Below are 15,095 nucleotides of genomic sequence, written 5' to 3'. Positions count from 1 at the left end.
AATATGATTTTTGACTGAACTTTATTTCATTTGTAAAATAAGAAGTTTGAATAAAATCTGTGATTTAACATTGTTGATTTCATTGTCATTGATCTGCCTGTGAACCCTAGAAATTTATTGTGAAATTACATGAATGTTATTAAGAAAACCCTAATTTCTTGTACTTTGTAATAATAGTAAAAGGCTTAAGGTCTGATAATTGACCACTTGGATTTCTTCAGGTTAATTCCTGTACCCATGGTGGGTTTCAAAGAACTTCTTCGAAGACTGAAGGTTCAAGATCAGATGACTAAGCAGCATCAGACCAGATTAGATGTAAGCATTTAGCTTCATTCTCTGCCTCTGGGAATAGTAAAAGAAATTACAGACACTTCTTTTTACCGTGTGGATTACTGTTGTGTCTTAGAGGGAAACAGTATAGTGTATGCCGCAAATAAACAACTACAGTTTTGTGCAACTACTTAATACAGAGCCTCCAAAATCATGTAAATCTGATTTGGTATATTTTAACAAAGAATTTAGAATTGTTGCTTAGCATTGCTATTAGGCTTTTATTTCCATTTCCAGCCAGGGAATGTGTATTATTATTATTTGGGGGGGGGGTTCCTTTTTTTATTTAAATTCAGTTAATTAACATATAGTGTATTATTAGTTTCAGAGGTAGAGTTCAGTGATTTACCAGTTGAATATAACACCCAGTGCTCATTCCATCAAGTGCCCTCCTTAATGCTCGTCACTGAGTTACCCCATCCCCCCCCCCCCCCACCGCCCCTCCAGCAACACTCGGTTTGTTTCCTGTAACAAGAAGACTACATAAAAAGTCTCTTACGGTTTGTCCCCTTTCTGTTTTCATCTTATTTTTCCTGGGTTTGTTTCTTTTACTGACCATCATGCTGTATGTATTGTCCTTCGATGTGCTTGTTGGAGATGTTCTCAGCCTAGCACAGTCCTTTTATCCATTATATATTCCACAGAATTAGTGTCACTATTTAGATTGTTTCATTCTGCTTTTATAATTATGCCCACTTTTGTGCACAAACGAGCACAAGGGCTGGAATTTGAGGGGAAGAGTGTCAGTTTGAGTCCTTGTCAATCTGAGCTGAAGGTGTGTTGACTTGGCATTGAGCAGGTGGCAGGCTGTGCATGCTCACTCAGGCAGGAGGCAGCTGGCCTGTAAATTTGGGAACCCCAGGCCGATGGCCTCATGTATCATGGGGATGTGGCTGGTTTTGCTTTTAACTTTTGTTTTTCTGGGAAACTCTCTCTCTCCTCCTATTCTGAATGAAAGCCTTGCTGGATAGAGTATTCTTGGCTGTAGATTTTTTCCTTTTAGCACTTGGAATTTATCATGCCGCTCTCTTCTGGCCTACAGTTTCTGCTGAAAAACCCATTGATAGCTGTATGGGATTTCCCTTGTATGTAACTACTTTCCTTTCTCTGGCAGCTTTTAAAATTCTCTATCACTGCTTTTGGCCATCTTATTTACTTTGTGTCTGGTTGCAACTCTTTGGGTTGGTGGTGTTGGGGCTCTCTGTGCCTCCTGGATCTGGATTTCTTTCCTTCCCCAGATTCAGGAAGTTTTCAGCTATTATTTCTTCAGACAAATCTGCCCCCTTTTCTCACGCTTCTCCCTCTGGGATCCCTATCATGTGACTGTTATGCTTGATACTGTCGCTGAGTTCCCTGGGGCTTTTCTTGTTTTGGGTATTTTTCCCCCTTTCATCTGCTCAGCTTGATTACTTTCCATTACTCTGTCCTCCAGGTGGCTGATCTGTTCTTATCCTTCCTCGTTTGCTATTTATTCCAGGTGGTCTATTTCCATTTAGTGAGTCCAATATCTCTAATAGGTTCTTTTTTACACATCCTGTCTCTTGGCGGAGGGTCTCATGGAGCTCCTGCATTCCTTTCTCAATTCTAGCGAGTATTTATGAGCATTACTTTAAATTCGTTATCAGACACATTACTTATCTCCATTTTGTTTAGGTCTCTTGCTCTCATTTTGTTCCACTCTTTCATTTGGGACATATTCCTCTGTCTCCTCATTTTGTCTATTGTGTGTGTTTCTATGTGGTAGGAAAGTCAGCTACGTCTCCCGCACTTGAAAGTAGTAGCTTTATGAAGAGGTCCTGCAGTGCAATGTCTCCTTTTCACCAGAGAATAGTGCTTTTTCAGGGGTGTCTCCTATGTGTGTTGCTACAGGAGTGTCCTACCGTTGTGATGGAGCTGTGTTTGCCTTCAGTCCAGTCTGCAATGGCTCTCTGCCTGTTGTGGGCGGAGTCTGGTCTCTGTGTTGTTAGTGGGCCCATCTGGGGCTGCCTTGGTCTTGAGTTGAGTCAGACCGGGTGTTTGCCAGAGATGTAGTAGCACCAAACTGCAGGGCACTTTCCCTGTGTTGTCCCCTGAGAAGCTTTTGTTGGTGGGTGGGGCCTGCCGTCAGACCAGCTGCCTGCCCCCAGCCCACTGCTGGGGTCACACACTGGTGTGTGGTTATGTTCCCTTCTCCCTGGAGCAGGACTCTTTGGAGTGATGCTGACCCTTCTCTGGGCTGCGCGCACACTGCCAGGCTTTTGGCGCTGCTTTGATAGGATCTTGCCAAGAGCAATCAGGGAGTGGATCTGCTTCGCTCTGGCCTCTTGTCTACGTCAGGCTGTGGAGTCTGTTCTGCCAGTTTTCGGGTTGCTTTCTGGGTTATTTATGCCGATGTGGGTGTTCTCTGGGCAGCCACGTGTCAAGAGGTGAGCCCAGGGTTCTCCTACTCTGCCATCTTCCCAGCAGCCTCTCGCATGTTATTTTCTTAATTCAACACTTTATTTATGAGGCCTTACCAAAATGAAGGCTACAGTTGGTGATGCTTTTTGTTGGCACAGTATAATTATAGATTAATGAAGCACACTTTAATTACTGAATGCTTAAATCTCCCTAATATCTTATTGACTTTGTAATCAAATACTTGAAGGTTTTTGAAGGTTCCCTCCAAATTGTCATATGTGGAATTCCTGATAACATATTCATTCAGACTGAATAGTGAAAAGCTCACTGCTTTATGAAGCAACCCATTTCATTGTCAGCTAACTCTAATTGACATAAATTCTCTTGCTTACATTGATCCACTATCTGCCTTGGTATAATTTACACCCATTTTCTTGGCATTGATTTGTAGGTGATCACTGTGCGGATTCCAATGATAGCACTACAGATACTTGAACATCGTAATCTTTTCTTCGTTTTTATTCTCTTCTCTGTAAACTTAAGCATGGTTTTTCAGGTAACATGATTTGCAGAGCCTTCATTATCTTGGGCTGGACACGTTCGATTTATCAGCATCATTTTTAAAATGTGTTGCCACAGTTCTATAATTTGGGTATGACCAAAGTTCTTCAAACTAAGACCAAAGAAGCTATTACCTCTATTTTTGTTAGTCTTACTAGAGGTTTGTCAATTTTGTTGATCTTGTCAAAGAACCAAGTTTTTGGTCTCAATTTTTCTGTAGTACTCTGTTTATAATTTCATTTCTGTTTTTAACCATTTTCTTTATTCTGCTTTCTTTGGGTTTATTTTTCTCTTATTCTAGTTCCTAAATTTAGGTAGCAGCTTAGGTTATTAAGACTTTTTTTTTTTTCCTAATATAGCATTTAATGCTAATAATTTCCTTCTAAGCACTGCTTTAACTAAATCCCACAAATTTTGATAATGTCATATTTTCATCTTCAAAATATTTTCTAATTTCACTTGAGAGTTCTATCTATTGGATTTTTTTGACTAATAGATTATTTAGAAGTATGTTTCATTTCCACTTGTTTGGAGATTTTCCTTTTACTCTCTTGTTGATTTCTAGTCTGATTCTGTTATGGTCAGAGAATTTTGTATGATTTCAATTCTTTTAGGTTTTAACCCACATGCCTTTGAAAAGAATGTGGATGATGCTGTTCTTGGGTGGAGTTTTCTATAGTGTCAGTGAGATCTGGTTGGTAGATTGTTCTTTATTCTTGTTGATTTTTCCGTTTACTAGTTCTATTTTGAGAGGAGAATTGGGAGTCTCCAGCTACAGCTGTGGATTTGTCTTTTTCTCCTTTCAGTTCTGTCAGTTTTGCTTCATGTATTTTGAAGATCTGTTGTTTCCTCTTTTCTGCCTTCTTTTGGGTTTTTTGGACACTTTTTAGCATTCTGTTTTTAATTTACTGTCATTTCAACAATTTTTTTTTGATTGCCGTAGGGCATTTCTCAGTGGGCGTGGGGGTGGTGTTTTGTCCCCAGGTCACATTTGGCAATGTCTGGGGACTTGTTTGGTTGATAGAACGGGGGAGTGCTGTCTATTGAGTAGAGGCAAGGATGCTGATAAACATCCTCGTGTGTACAGAACGGTGCCTCTGCAACAATTATCTGGCCCAAATTAATACAGTAGTCCCCCCCCCCTTATCTATGGCTTCACTTTAAGTGGTTTCAGTTACTCGCGGTCAACCACTATCTGGAAGATGATCTTCTGATGAATCATCAGAAGGACAATAGTAGCCTAACGCTATATCACAATGTCTATGTCACTTACTTCGCTTCATCTTATTGGGTAGGCATTTTATCGTCTCCCATCATCATAAGAACAATGGTGAGTACAGTACAGTAAGATACTTTGAGAGACCACATTCATGTAATTTTTATTACAGTATACTTGGTCTATTTTATTGTTAATTTCTTAATGCACCTAACTTATAAATGAGGCTTTATCATATGTATGTCTGTATGTATAGGAAAACACATAGTAAATACAGGGCTTGGTACTCTCCATGGGTTCAGGTACCCATTGGGGGTTGTAAAACATCCCTCGTGGATGAGGAAGGACTGTTATAGTACTGGAGTTGAGGAAACCTTCTCCGGATATTACAGTGTATCTCCTACATCAGTGCTCATACAGGCTTTTCTTGGAGCTGTCAGCATGATGCTTGCTCCTCAGTTTTGGGCTTTGTTGAAACCAGAGTGGGGTATGCCAGAGGTGGGGGACAGTGGTAACTCACCACTAGTTCAGTGGTATTTCAAATTCAGGTCTTCTTCCCCAATCCTCTTGCCACTATTTATTTTTCAGAGTCCTCAGATAGTTGCCTGTGCATTCTTTTCAAGTTTTATAGCTATATTCAAAAGGAGAGATAGAGTGGCATATACTTAAGTCCATCTTGTCCAAAATCAGAATTGTTCCTACCTTTGGCTAGTTTTTCTGTTGCACTTGACTTTTCTATACTGAATTTCAGAAGTTCACCATTACTCTGGATTTTAATCTCTAATCTGATTATATTCAGATGTCTCCTACTTTCTCATCTCTCTGCCAGCTCTGCAGAGTGTCCTTAGGTGAACAGAAAACTTTAATAATAGCCACTAGTATCTTGCCCTGTTTTCTTCTTGGGAATTTGCTCAAATCATTCTTTACCCCAAGGTCTGAGGGTCTCCTGCATTTTCCCCCCCTAATATTTTAGGGTTTAACCTTCCATATCTGGGTCTTCTATCCTCATGGAGTTCAAGTTTGCACAATAAGTGGTATGAACCCACCTTTATTTTTCTCTGGTGGGTCAGATTTTCCGGTGTCATCCATAAATAACATCCAATGTTATTTTTCCCCAGTGATTTATCAAAGCATTTATCCAGTCTGGTCTCCATATGTAAATATAAATATAAATACATATCTTTAATCAGTTACACTTTTTTTTTTTTTTTTTTACTCTGGCTTTTTTCTCTTATTTCAGTGTGTGGTAGAGTGAATCTCTGATTTTTCTTTGTTTCAGAGTTGTTGCATCTTTATGGATCTTTACTGTTCTATAACTGTCTTAGAATCAGTTTGTCAATATACTAGAATTTTAGTTGGAATTGCATTAAACATATTTGTAGAGAATTGAATCTTAGTAGTCCATCATGAACATGTTAGGTTTCTTTTACTCATCGAGGTCTTTATTCATTGAGGTACTGTCCTTTGAAACAGTTTTAAATACTTTATTTAAAAACCTTGTACATTCTTTCTTGGGTTAATTCCTAGATTGGTTTAGTGTTTGTGAATAAATACTGAATGGTAATCTCTCTCTTTTTTTTTTTTTCTTAGTTATTGCTGGTTTCTAGACCACTATATTCTTTTGTGTCTGGAAGCGTGCCAGCTTTTCAAAACAGGGGTGGGAGAAGTGCGTAGATTACATAGTGTAAAACATGGCTACCTACTTTTGTTTCTTCAGCATGACCTGTCACTGGAAAGTTTCCTTAAAAGGTGACATGTCCAGGTGGACATACTAAAATACGTCTTGCATAATCTTCTTACCCTCTTTCTTATAACCTCTTAATATAAGCCAGTGCCACAGAATGATTAATTATGATAGGAACAACTATGGGATTAATTCAGGTTGGGTAGCTTTAATGAAATCAGATTTAAATCCCATCTGTAAGGTTAGGACTGCATAAGGCAGAACAGTATGATTTCAGGCCAGGCAAAGAGCAAATCCAAGATGCAGAGGCATAAAAATGTATTTGGTTGTATGATTACTATCCTTCCTTTTCCCCTCCACTCTGATCACTCCCTCTCAAGTATTCTGCAACAGTTAATACTGGACTATACTATACTTTCCAGAAGTAGATTTAATTTTCTATTAAGGCCACTTCTGGATGTCACTTTATAGCTATTTTCCCACTCATGGGCTGGTTGTTAATATTACTCATATACTTCAGAAATAAGGAATTTTGTTTTATTTTTCTGTACACTTCGCCTCATCACTAAATTTCCTAGAGCTCTTAACAAACCTTTGAATGGTACTTTATTTTTAGATGCTTAAAGGGGAAGAAATATAAAGCAGATTTAAAGAATTTATATTTTGAGAGATCAATCTATCTCATTTTAGACTCAGACTTTGCATATAGATAAACCTGATAAATATTTGTGATATCTGTACTTAACCTTCAAAACCTTTTTTTAAAAAACAGATCATATCTGAAGATATTAGTGAATTACAGAAGAATCAAACTACAACTATGGCCAAAATTGCACAATATAAGAGGAAACTCATGGACCTTTCCCATAGAACTTTACAGGTAGTAATTTGGAAAATTTTTTTGAACATTTTTAAGACTGTGTGACAGTGCTTAATAGAGATTTTTTTGGACTAGAGAAAAACACACTGAAAGGAAGTAATCTGAAACTGAAAGTACCAAACTTTCTCAGTAAAACTTAGAAGATGGACGAGAGGTCTCACAGGAGTGGGTGAATAAAGTAAATATATTCTAAAATTCACATCTTAACTGAGAGGGTAGAAGCAGTGAAGAGATAAATCATCTTGGTGCAAAGAAAGCCTGTATCAGATCACTAACATCTAGTTTTCATAGAAGTAGTAGAAAAAAAATACTTGATTTTCAGTGCTAGAAAAGGGAGTATAACCATTAATGAAAACAGCAGGATGAAAAACAACAATAGAACTTCAAAAGTAACAAAAGGGAATAAAAGCATGAATAGCAACAAAAATTGAAATTATAAATACTGTTATGAAGACAGAAACATTACCTATCAGAACCAACAGAATACAGCAAGAGCTGGAGGCAGAGTAAAATTTATAGCCTTTAAGCCTTCTTTTTTAAAATACAAATGTAAAAAATAAGGAACCTAGTACTCACGAAGTTAGAAAGACTATCAAGAGAAGCCAGTAAGAGAGAAATAAAGATAGGAAATGAGTGACACAAGAAAATTAATTATAGTACAGAAAATAAATTGAAAGCTGTTTCTTTGAAAAGATCTTTTAAAATAGCTAAATATCTTAGGAGTGTGAAGAAGGAAAAGAAAAATTAGTAGTGAGAAAGGAAACATTACTATAGATAACACAAAACAGAATGAGGAAATACTGCATGCAATTCAGGGCAACAAATTTGGGAGCTGGAGAAAATAGCATAATTTTGCTGATTTCAATTTTGCTAAAAAATTACCTGCAGAGACACAAAAATCTTAAATAGACAAATACTATAGGAACAATTCAGAAACTTACTAAATATCAACCATAAAAAAATACCAAGGCCAGATAGTTTACTTGCTGAACTTTGTCTAACCACTAAAGAGCTAATTCCAAAGTTGTTACTGTAGACAAAAGGAAGAATACATAGACCATCTCCCCATTTTTTAAAATCACTTTGAGATAAAATTCACCAGCCATACAATACACCCATTTAAAGTATACAGTTCAGTGGTTTTTAGTATAATTAGTCTGTGCAATATTGCCACAATCAATTTTTGAACATTTTCATTGCCCTAAAAAGAAACTCCATCCCTATTAGTGGTCACTCCCCAGTTCATCCCAAACCCCCCAAGCCCTAGACAACCATTTTCTGTCTCTATGGATGTGCCTATTCTGGACCCTTCATATAAATGGAATCATGAGATGTGGTCTTTTGTGACTGGCTTCTTTCATGTAGCATAGTGTTTTCAAGGTACATCTGTGTTGTAGCATGTAATAATACCTTTTTATTGCCGAATAATATTCCATTATATGAATATACCACATTTTTAATCTGTTCATCAAGTGATAAAACATTTTGGTTGTTTCCCCTGTTTGGTTATTATGAATATTGCTATTAACATTTGTGTAGGGATGTTTGTGTGGGTGTGTGCTTTCATTTTTCTTGGGTACATAAACCTAGGATTGGAATTGCTTGATCACATGGTGACTCTGTTTAACTTTTTGAAGAACTGCTAAAAACTGTTTTCCAAAGCAGCTGCACTGTTTTACATCTCTGTTTTTGGTACCCCAAAATAAAAATCTATTAACAGATACTTCTGATGACTAGAGATACAAATTATGCTAAGTGAAAGCAGCCAGATTTAAAGGCTACGTATGACATGGTTCTATTTTTATGATGTTATGCAAAAAGCAAAACTTAGAGACAGATAACAGATCCATAGTTGCTAGGGGCAGGTAGTCAGGGGAGAGGAGTGACTACAAGGAGTAAATGAAAACATTCCGTATCTTGATTGTGGCGATGGTAACATGACTTTATCACAATTCATAGTAACTGTACACCTAAAATGGATGGATTTTGTTACATATGGATTATACCTCAATAAATCTGACCAAAACCAGAAGTGCAGTAGTTTTAAATGCAATAGAAGCAGAAAGATTCAAACTATTTATCAAATCCTATAGGAATATACTGTGACTAAGTAAGGTTTATTTCAGGAATGCAGGGTTGGTTTTTTATAAGGAAATCTATCAGTATATAATTTATCATGATCAACACATTAAAGAAAAAAATATGATAAAGACTGTTACCACAATTCAAAGAAGCAAAGCACTAAAATCACATTTCAGAAAGTAACACCCAATATTATTATTCAGTGTTATCTTGGAGGTTTTCATAAACATAACGAATAGGTAATAAGTAACAAACACTGGAAAAGATTTCCTTTTTGCTAATGACATGATTGTGTATGTAGAAAACTCAAGGAAAAAAAAACATAGAATATGGAAGATGGCTAGATACAAGATAAATGTACAAAAACCAGCATTCCTTTATACTATTAGTGGAAATAGGAAAATCTTCCATTTACTATGATGAAAAAAATTGTTAAATACTTAGGAATAAATTTATGAGGGAAGTAAAAAATGGGAAATAAAGTCTTTACAAATAGACATAAATCATATTCTTAGATGAGATTTATTCATTTTATAAAGTTAAAAATACAACTTTTAAAGACTTGATTAAAATCTTTCAGTTCATGAAGGAGGATAAGCGCTTTGAGAATAGCTTTTGCGGGAACAAAATAGTGAAGGAACGCGTCAGATTTTAGAACCTATTGTAAAGGTTCTGTAACAAATCAGTGTAGGGTTGGCATAGAATTGGACAATAAAGATAATAGAACAGAATAAAGAATCCAGAAATAGGTGCTAGTATATCTTAACTTTTATTTAGTATGACAAGTGATGGCATCTCAGTTCCGTTGGTTTATTTAATAAGTAATGCCAGAGTAACTGGCTGTTTGGGGGGGAAATGGACTGCTGTATTTTACCATAGACAAAAATAGGTGGATTAAAGAGATTTAACTCTAAGAAACGTATGAAGCTACATGCGCAGCCCTAGGGAGTGGAGAGATTTTTGGCCAGAAAGCCGGGAACTATAAAACAAAATTGGCTACATAATTAGAAAACTTTGTGTAGCAAAAGATACCAGAAGCCATTTGTCAATAGTCATGTGACAGATCAGAAAAAGAAAACTGCATTTGCAAACGGCACTGATTATTCATATTATACAAAGAGATCCTTTAATTTTGACCAAAAAAAACAACTGAAATACGGGTGAAGAATGTGTAAAGGCCGTTCGCAGAAGAACAAATGCAAAGTAGTTCTTCACCATTAAAATATGCTCCTTTAACTTTTAGGGAAGTGCAGATAAAGAATGTGGGCTCCATTTATACTCATCAGTTTGGGGAAAATTTAAACAACTTATTGCTGATTGGAATGTGGGGGAAAGAGTACTCTCCTGTGGCTTATGATTCTAAATTAATTGTGAAACGATTTAGCAGCTTCTGTTAGACTGAAAACATGCTTTTAAGCCCAGCAGTTTCATTCTTGGGGGGGAATTCACTATATCAGTGAATCTATGTATAGAAATGTTTATTACAGTATTTTTATAATATCAAAACTACAAACAAAATGTATACTCCTCAATAAGAGGAATAACAATAAATTATTGGTTACTAATGCATGAAAAATTATGCAGGCATTAAAAACAGAGGCATCTATCAATATACTAATGTAGGCTGCCAAACAAAAATGGGCAAACCTAATTCAGATCTTGAACTGTTAAAATTCCTACTATATTGTTAGTATATTATTCAGCTGGTTTCTTTCAACAACTGACTGTAATAAAATTACTTGCATAACTAAAAAGAGAGTCATGATTCTATTGGTATTGTTGGTGGGTTTTCTTTATATAGGTCCTAATCAAACAGGAAATTCAGAGGAAGAGCGGGTATGCCATCCAAGCTGATGAAGAGCAATTGCGAGTTCAGCTAGATACAATTCAGTGTGAGCTGAATGCGCCTACCCAGTTTAAGGTAGGCATTTTTAAGACCAGAAAGCTAGAATTTGCTCGTCTTCAAAAAGAGGAGTTTTGTATACTGGTTTTTATTAAATATTTTGCTCTCTTTAATCAAAACTTTCTAAAGTAGACTCTTAATGTTGTTTTTGGCTTGTGTTAATGTTTCATATAATGGACAGAGGGAGAAATAGACTTTATTAGAGTAGTAGCCATCCTTTAAAAAAAAGAAGATTCTCTCTGGGCACCTGGGTGGCTCAGTCAGTAAAGTGCCCAGCTTTAAATTTTCAGCTCAGGTCATGATCTCAGGGTCATGAAATTGAGCCCTGTGGCAGGCTCCATGCTCAGTGGGAAGTCCACTTGAGATTCTCTCCCTTTCCTTCTGTCCCTATCCCCCTACACGTGCACACACTGTCTCTCAAAGAAATCTTAAACAAATAAACAAAAACCCTGTTGTTAGCAGTTGTAATTTGATGTGGTCTTATTTTTAGGGCCGACTAAATGAACTGATGTCCCAAATCAGGATGCAGAATCATTTTGGAGCAGTCAAATCTGAGGAAAGGTACTACATAGATGCAGACCTGTTACGAGAAATCAAGCAGGTAAGTGCAGTAGCACCTTTTAAAGAGGGGAATTCACTTCGCGTCCATTAGGCTCGCTGTTACCCAAAAAATAAACGTACAAGTGTTGACAAGGATATGACTAAAATAGAATCCTTGTGCATTGCTGGTGGCAATGTAAAGGGGTGCAGCTGCTGTGGAAAGCAGTTCTTCAAAAAACTAAAGCTCTGCTACCATATGATCCAGCAGTTCTCCTTCTGGACATACACCTAGAAGCGAGCGAACGCTGGGACTCAGATGCTGCTACATCTGTATTCTTAGCATGAGTCGCAGTAGCCAAAATGTGGAAGCAACTCGAGTGTCCATAGGCAGATGAATAAACTAAATACAGTATATATACATTGTGGAATATTATTCAGCCTTAAAAACAAAGCAAATTCTGACACTCACTACAACATGGATGAATCCTGAAAATGTTATGCCAAGTGAAATAAGCCAGTTTAAAAGGACACATATTGTATAATTCCACTTACATATAGTATACCTAGCGTAGTATAATTCACAGAATGGCAGTTGCCAGGGGCCTAAGGGGAGTGGGGAAAGAGTATTAGGTACAGAATTTATTTGGGAAGATGAAAGTTCTAAAGTTAGACTGTAGTGTGTTTTGTATAGTGTGAATATACTTAATGCTACTGAACTGTATGCTTTTAAGACTGGTTGAAACAGATACTTCTATGTGTTGTATATTTTATAATGAAAGATGAATTCAGTTAGTAGAGGCACAGAGTTCCCTAGACCCTGCTATTCAATGGGCAGGTGGTAGTGGCGGCAGCAGCAGCACCTGAGAGGTCATTAGAAATGCATAACCTCAGTCCTTACTCTGTACCTACTTAATCTGCATTTTATTTAAGGCCAGTACATTAAAGTCTGAGAAGAACTGCTCTATGTCCTGTATTCCCAGCCTGTGTGCCACATGTAAATTGGGAATATGGGTCCCCTCAGGGGACCTGGGTGGAGGTTGGGGTGGCCCAAACCACTCCAACCACTTTTAGGCTCATCTGGTTTGAAAAATTTGGAAAGTACTGCTCTAGCTTATTTTCTTTAGTATAAATAATGTTTGATTTAATGAAAAATAACCATTGACTGTATCCAAAGATCTCCAAATGGTAAATTTTATAGAACATACTGGGTGGGACCGTTGGCACGGCCCTGAGGATTTTAGGTGATAAAATTGGATCCGTGGATGACGGTTCTAACCATGTGCCTTAGAATGGATATTGTCATTTTATACAGCTGAAGACCCGTTTGGCCGCTAGACTCTTGGGAACTTAGGTATACGTACACTTGATTATATTCCGTTGTAAGTACCTACAATAAAATTAGCTGAGAAAGATTTCAGCATATTGAGGTAAAGAACTATATTAAAGAGTTTATGCAGTAAAATCTGGAATCATATAAACACCTCCCTAAAACAACGAGAAGCAGCGTATGGTTTTGGGATTGACTCACCTCTCATCCCCTAGTCTGTGCCCTTGAGCGGGTTTGTTATCTGCATCTCAAGTTTTTGTGTCTGTAGCACCAAAGGGCGCTTAAAAGAATGTTAACTTATTTAATACCCGTGAGGCTCCAAAAACTCCCTTAACACCTGGGTACTTAAAAATGTCAGCAGTTGTAGTTGTCACCATCACCATCATTACATACTTGACACTCCGAACGTGAGAACCCAGTTTACAGAGTGATTATTTTGCTAGTCCTCTGTATTCGGGTACCTTCTTGCATTGTATTTGAATATAAAATCTTCATCTTCTGTAAAATTTCTGTTGAAGATATTATTTGATTATGTTACTGTAGGTCATAGAAATGTGTTAGCAAAAGATGTAGCAGGACTGTTTAAACACGCATGTGCACTATGTTTAGAGCAGCTGTGAAGTGCTGTATTGCTAGTGAAAATAGTGAAAAAAGTCCTTATTCCTGTGGGTACCTTGCAGTTTAATAGGTTAATACATTAATCTATTTAATTCCTTCTAGCATTTGAAACAACAACAGGAAGGCCTTAGCCACTTGATTAGCATCATAAAAGATGACCTAGAAGATATAAAGTTGGTAGAACATGGATTGAATGAAACCATCCACATCAGAGGTGGTGTCTTTAGTTGACAGTTCACAAACCTATGTAAGGGTTTGTGAGATGTATCTTCTTGCTACATCGGACCTTCCTGAAGAAAGAAACTGACCACGTGGAGGGAAAAAAAGGAAAACGAACCTCTCCTGGCTTTTGAGGAGGTTACTGACAAATTATTTTTCGTCAAATCTGAAATGACATCGACTTCACAGCTCTTCAAAGATAGCCTCTGGAAGATTTATATCTGAAAGCTGTTCTTTACTGTAAAAGAGAAGTACATAATTACCAAAAATATGTACCATTGTACATTTTGACAACAGCATTGTTCTTAAAACTAATCAGTGTTTAATGATTATTCTCCATTGAGCCTGTACCCTGCTTTCCATATAGCAAGTAAATATGAAATACCTACTGTGCACATAACAAAATAAACTGTATAACTACTTGGCGGTTGGAGCTCTGTACTTCAGAATGTAAATGTCCATCAGTTTTTATATATTTGTGAATTCATCTGTGGGAGGAGTAAAGGAAATTGAAGAGTATTTAATGATTAATGTGGTTTTCTTTTCATTCTATAAAGATTTGAAAATATATTTTTATATTTTACTTATTTGGAATTTACAGGACACACTTAAGTGATTAGGATATAACAAAATTACATTTTATCATTTTTGCAACTTTTTTGTTTTTTAAGCCTTTTTATTTCTAAAAAAGATGAAAGCGTAAATAAATTCTTGATTGTAATTACTTTTATATAATTCTGTCTGATGCTTTATTTGGCTGTGGGAGAGTAACCATGTCCTCACAAATATTAAAGCATAATCACAATTCAAGAATTTCGTCTTAAGTCTGATTTTCCCCTCCTAAGGAAAACGTATCAATGTTGACATATTTTGACTAGGTTATGGCAGATAAAACTTATTTCAATTCTTATGGAAAAATTCCCTAATATATCATTAGTATTTGAAAACACTAGAAAATCTAAAGTAGACATCATGTGAAAGTGACTTTTTATAATAATCAGATAATTTCTGATTACAGACTTCACACCTGGCCTGCATCTTGGCCCCTCTTATAATGCTTTAACTTTGCATTTCTGTATGATGCTTTGAGTTGTTAGGAGCGGTGTTTTGACAAACAGGCCCATGAATCTTGCCACTGTGTTTATGGGGATGGTGAGGAGTGTGATATATCCAGAGGTCATCCTGTCAGATCCCACTGAAGCAATTTTGTCCAGTTGCAAACTAGGTTAACAGCGGTGTAAGGTGTAGGAGACTGGGAACTTTAAAAATGACTCTAAGTCAGCTGCTAAAAGTCCGCAGCCACTTTCGCTAAGCTGATGGCATGCAAACTTGTTACACTGCACCCTCTTCCACCAT

The 15,095-nt window shown here is 36.8% G+C and overlaps 1 protein-coding gene across 1 annotated transcript in view; it reads left to right on the top strand.

The window, feature by feature from the left end:
- The window catches only part of NUP54 (nucleoporin 54), a 30,584-nt gene extending 16,035 nt beyond the window's left edge, over positions 1 to 14,549 (top strand). Inside the window, exons 8-12 of the mRNA XM_026509932.4 lie at positions 222 to 315; positions 6,943 to 7,050; positions 10,934 to 11,053; positions 11,526 to 11,636; positions 13,623 to 14,549. Of these exons, the coding sequence (XP_026365717.1) occupies positions 222 to 315; positions 6,943 to 7,050; positions 10,934 to 11,053; positions 11,526 to 11,636; positions 13,623 to 13,751 (562 nt within the window). The 3' untranslated portion in view covers positions 13,752 to 14,549. The remainder of the gene's footprint in view (positions 1 to 221; positions 316 to 6,942; positions 7,051 to 10,933; positions 11,054 to 11,525; positions 11,637 to 13,622) is intronic.
- The last annotated feature ends 546 nt before the right edge of the window (positions 14,550 to 15,095 follow it).

This window comes from Ursus arctos, unplaced genomic scaffold (genome assembly GCF_023065955.2).
Source record: "Ursus arctos isolate Adak ecotype North America unplaced genomic scaffold, UrsArc2.0 scaffold_9, whole genome shotgun sequence".
NCBI lineage: Eukaryota > Metazoa > Chordata > Mammalia > Carnivora > Ursidae > Ursus > Ursus arctos.
This window is presented reverse-complemented; position numbering and strand designations above follow the sequence as displayed.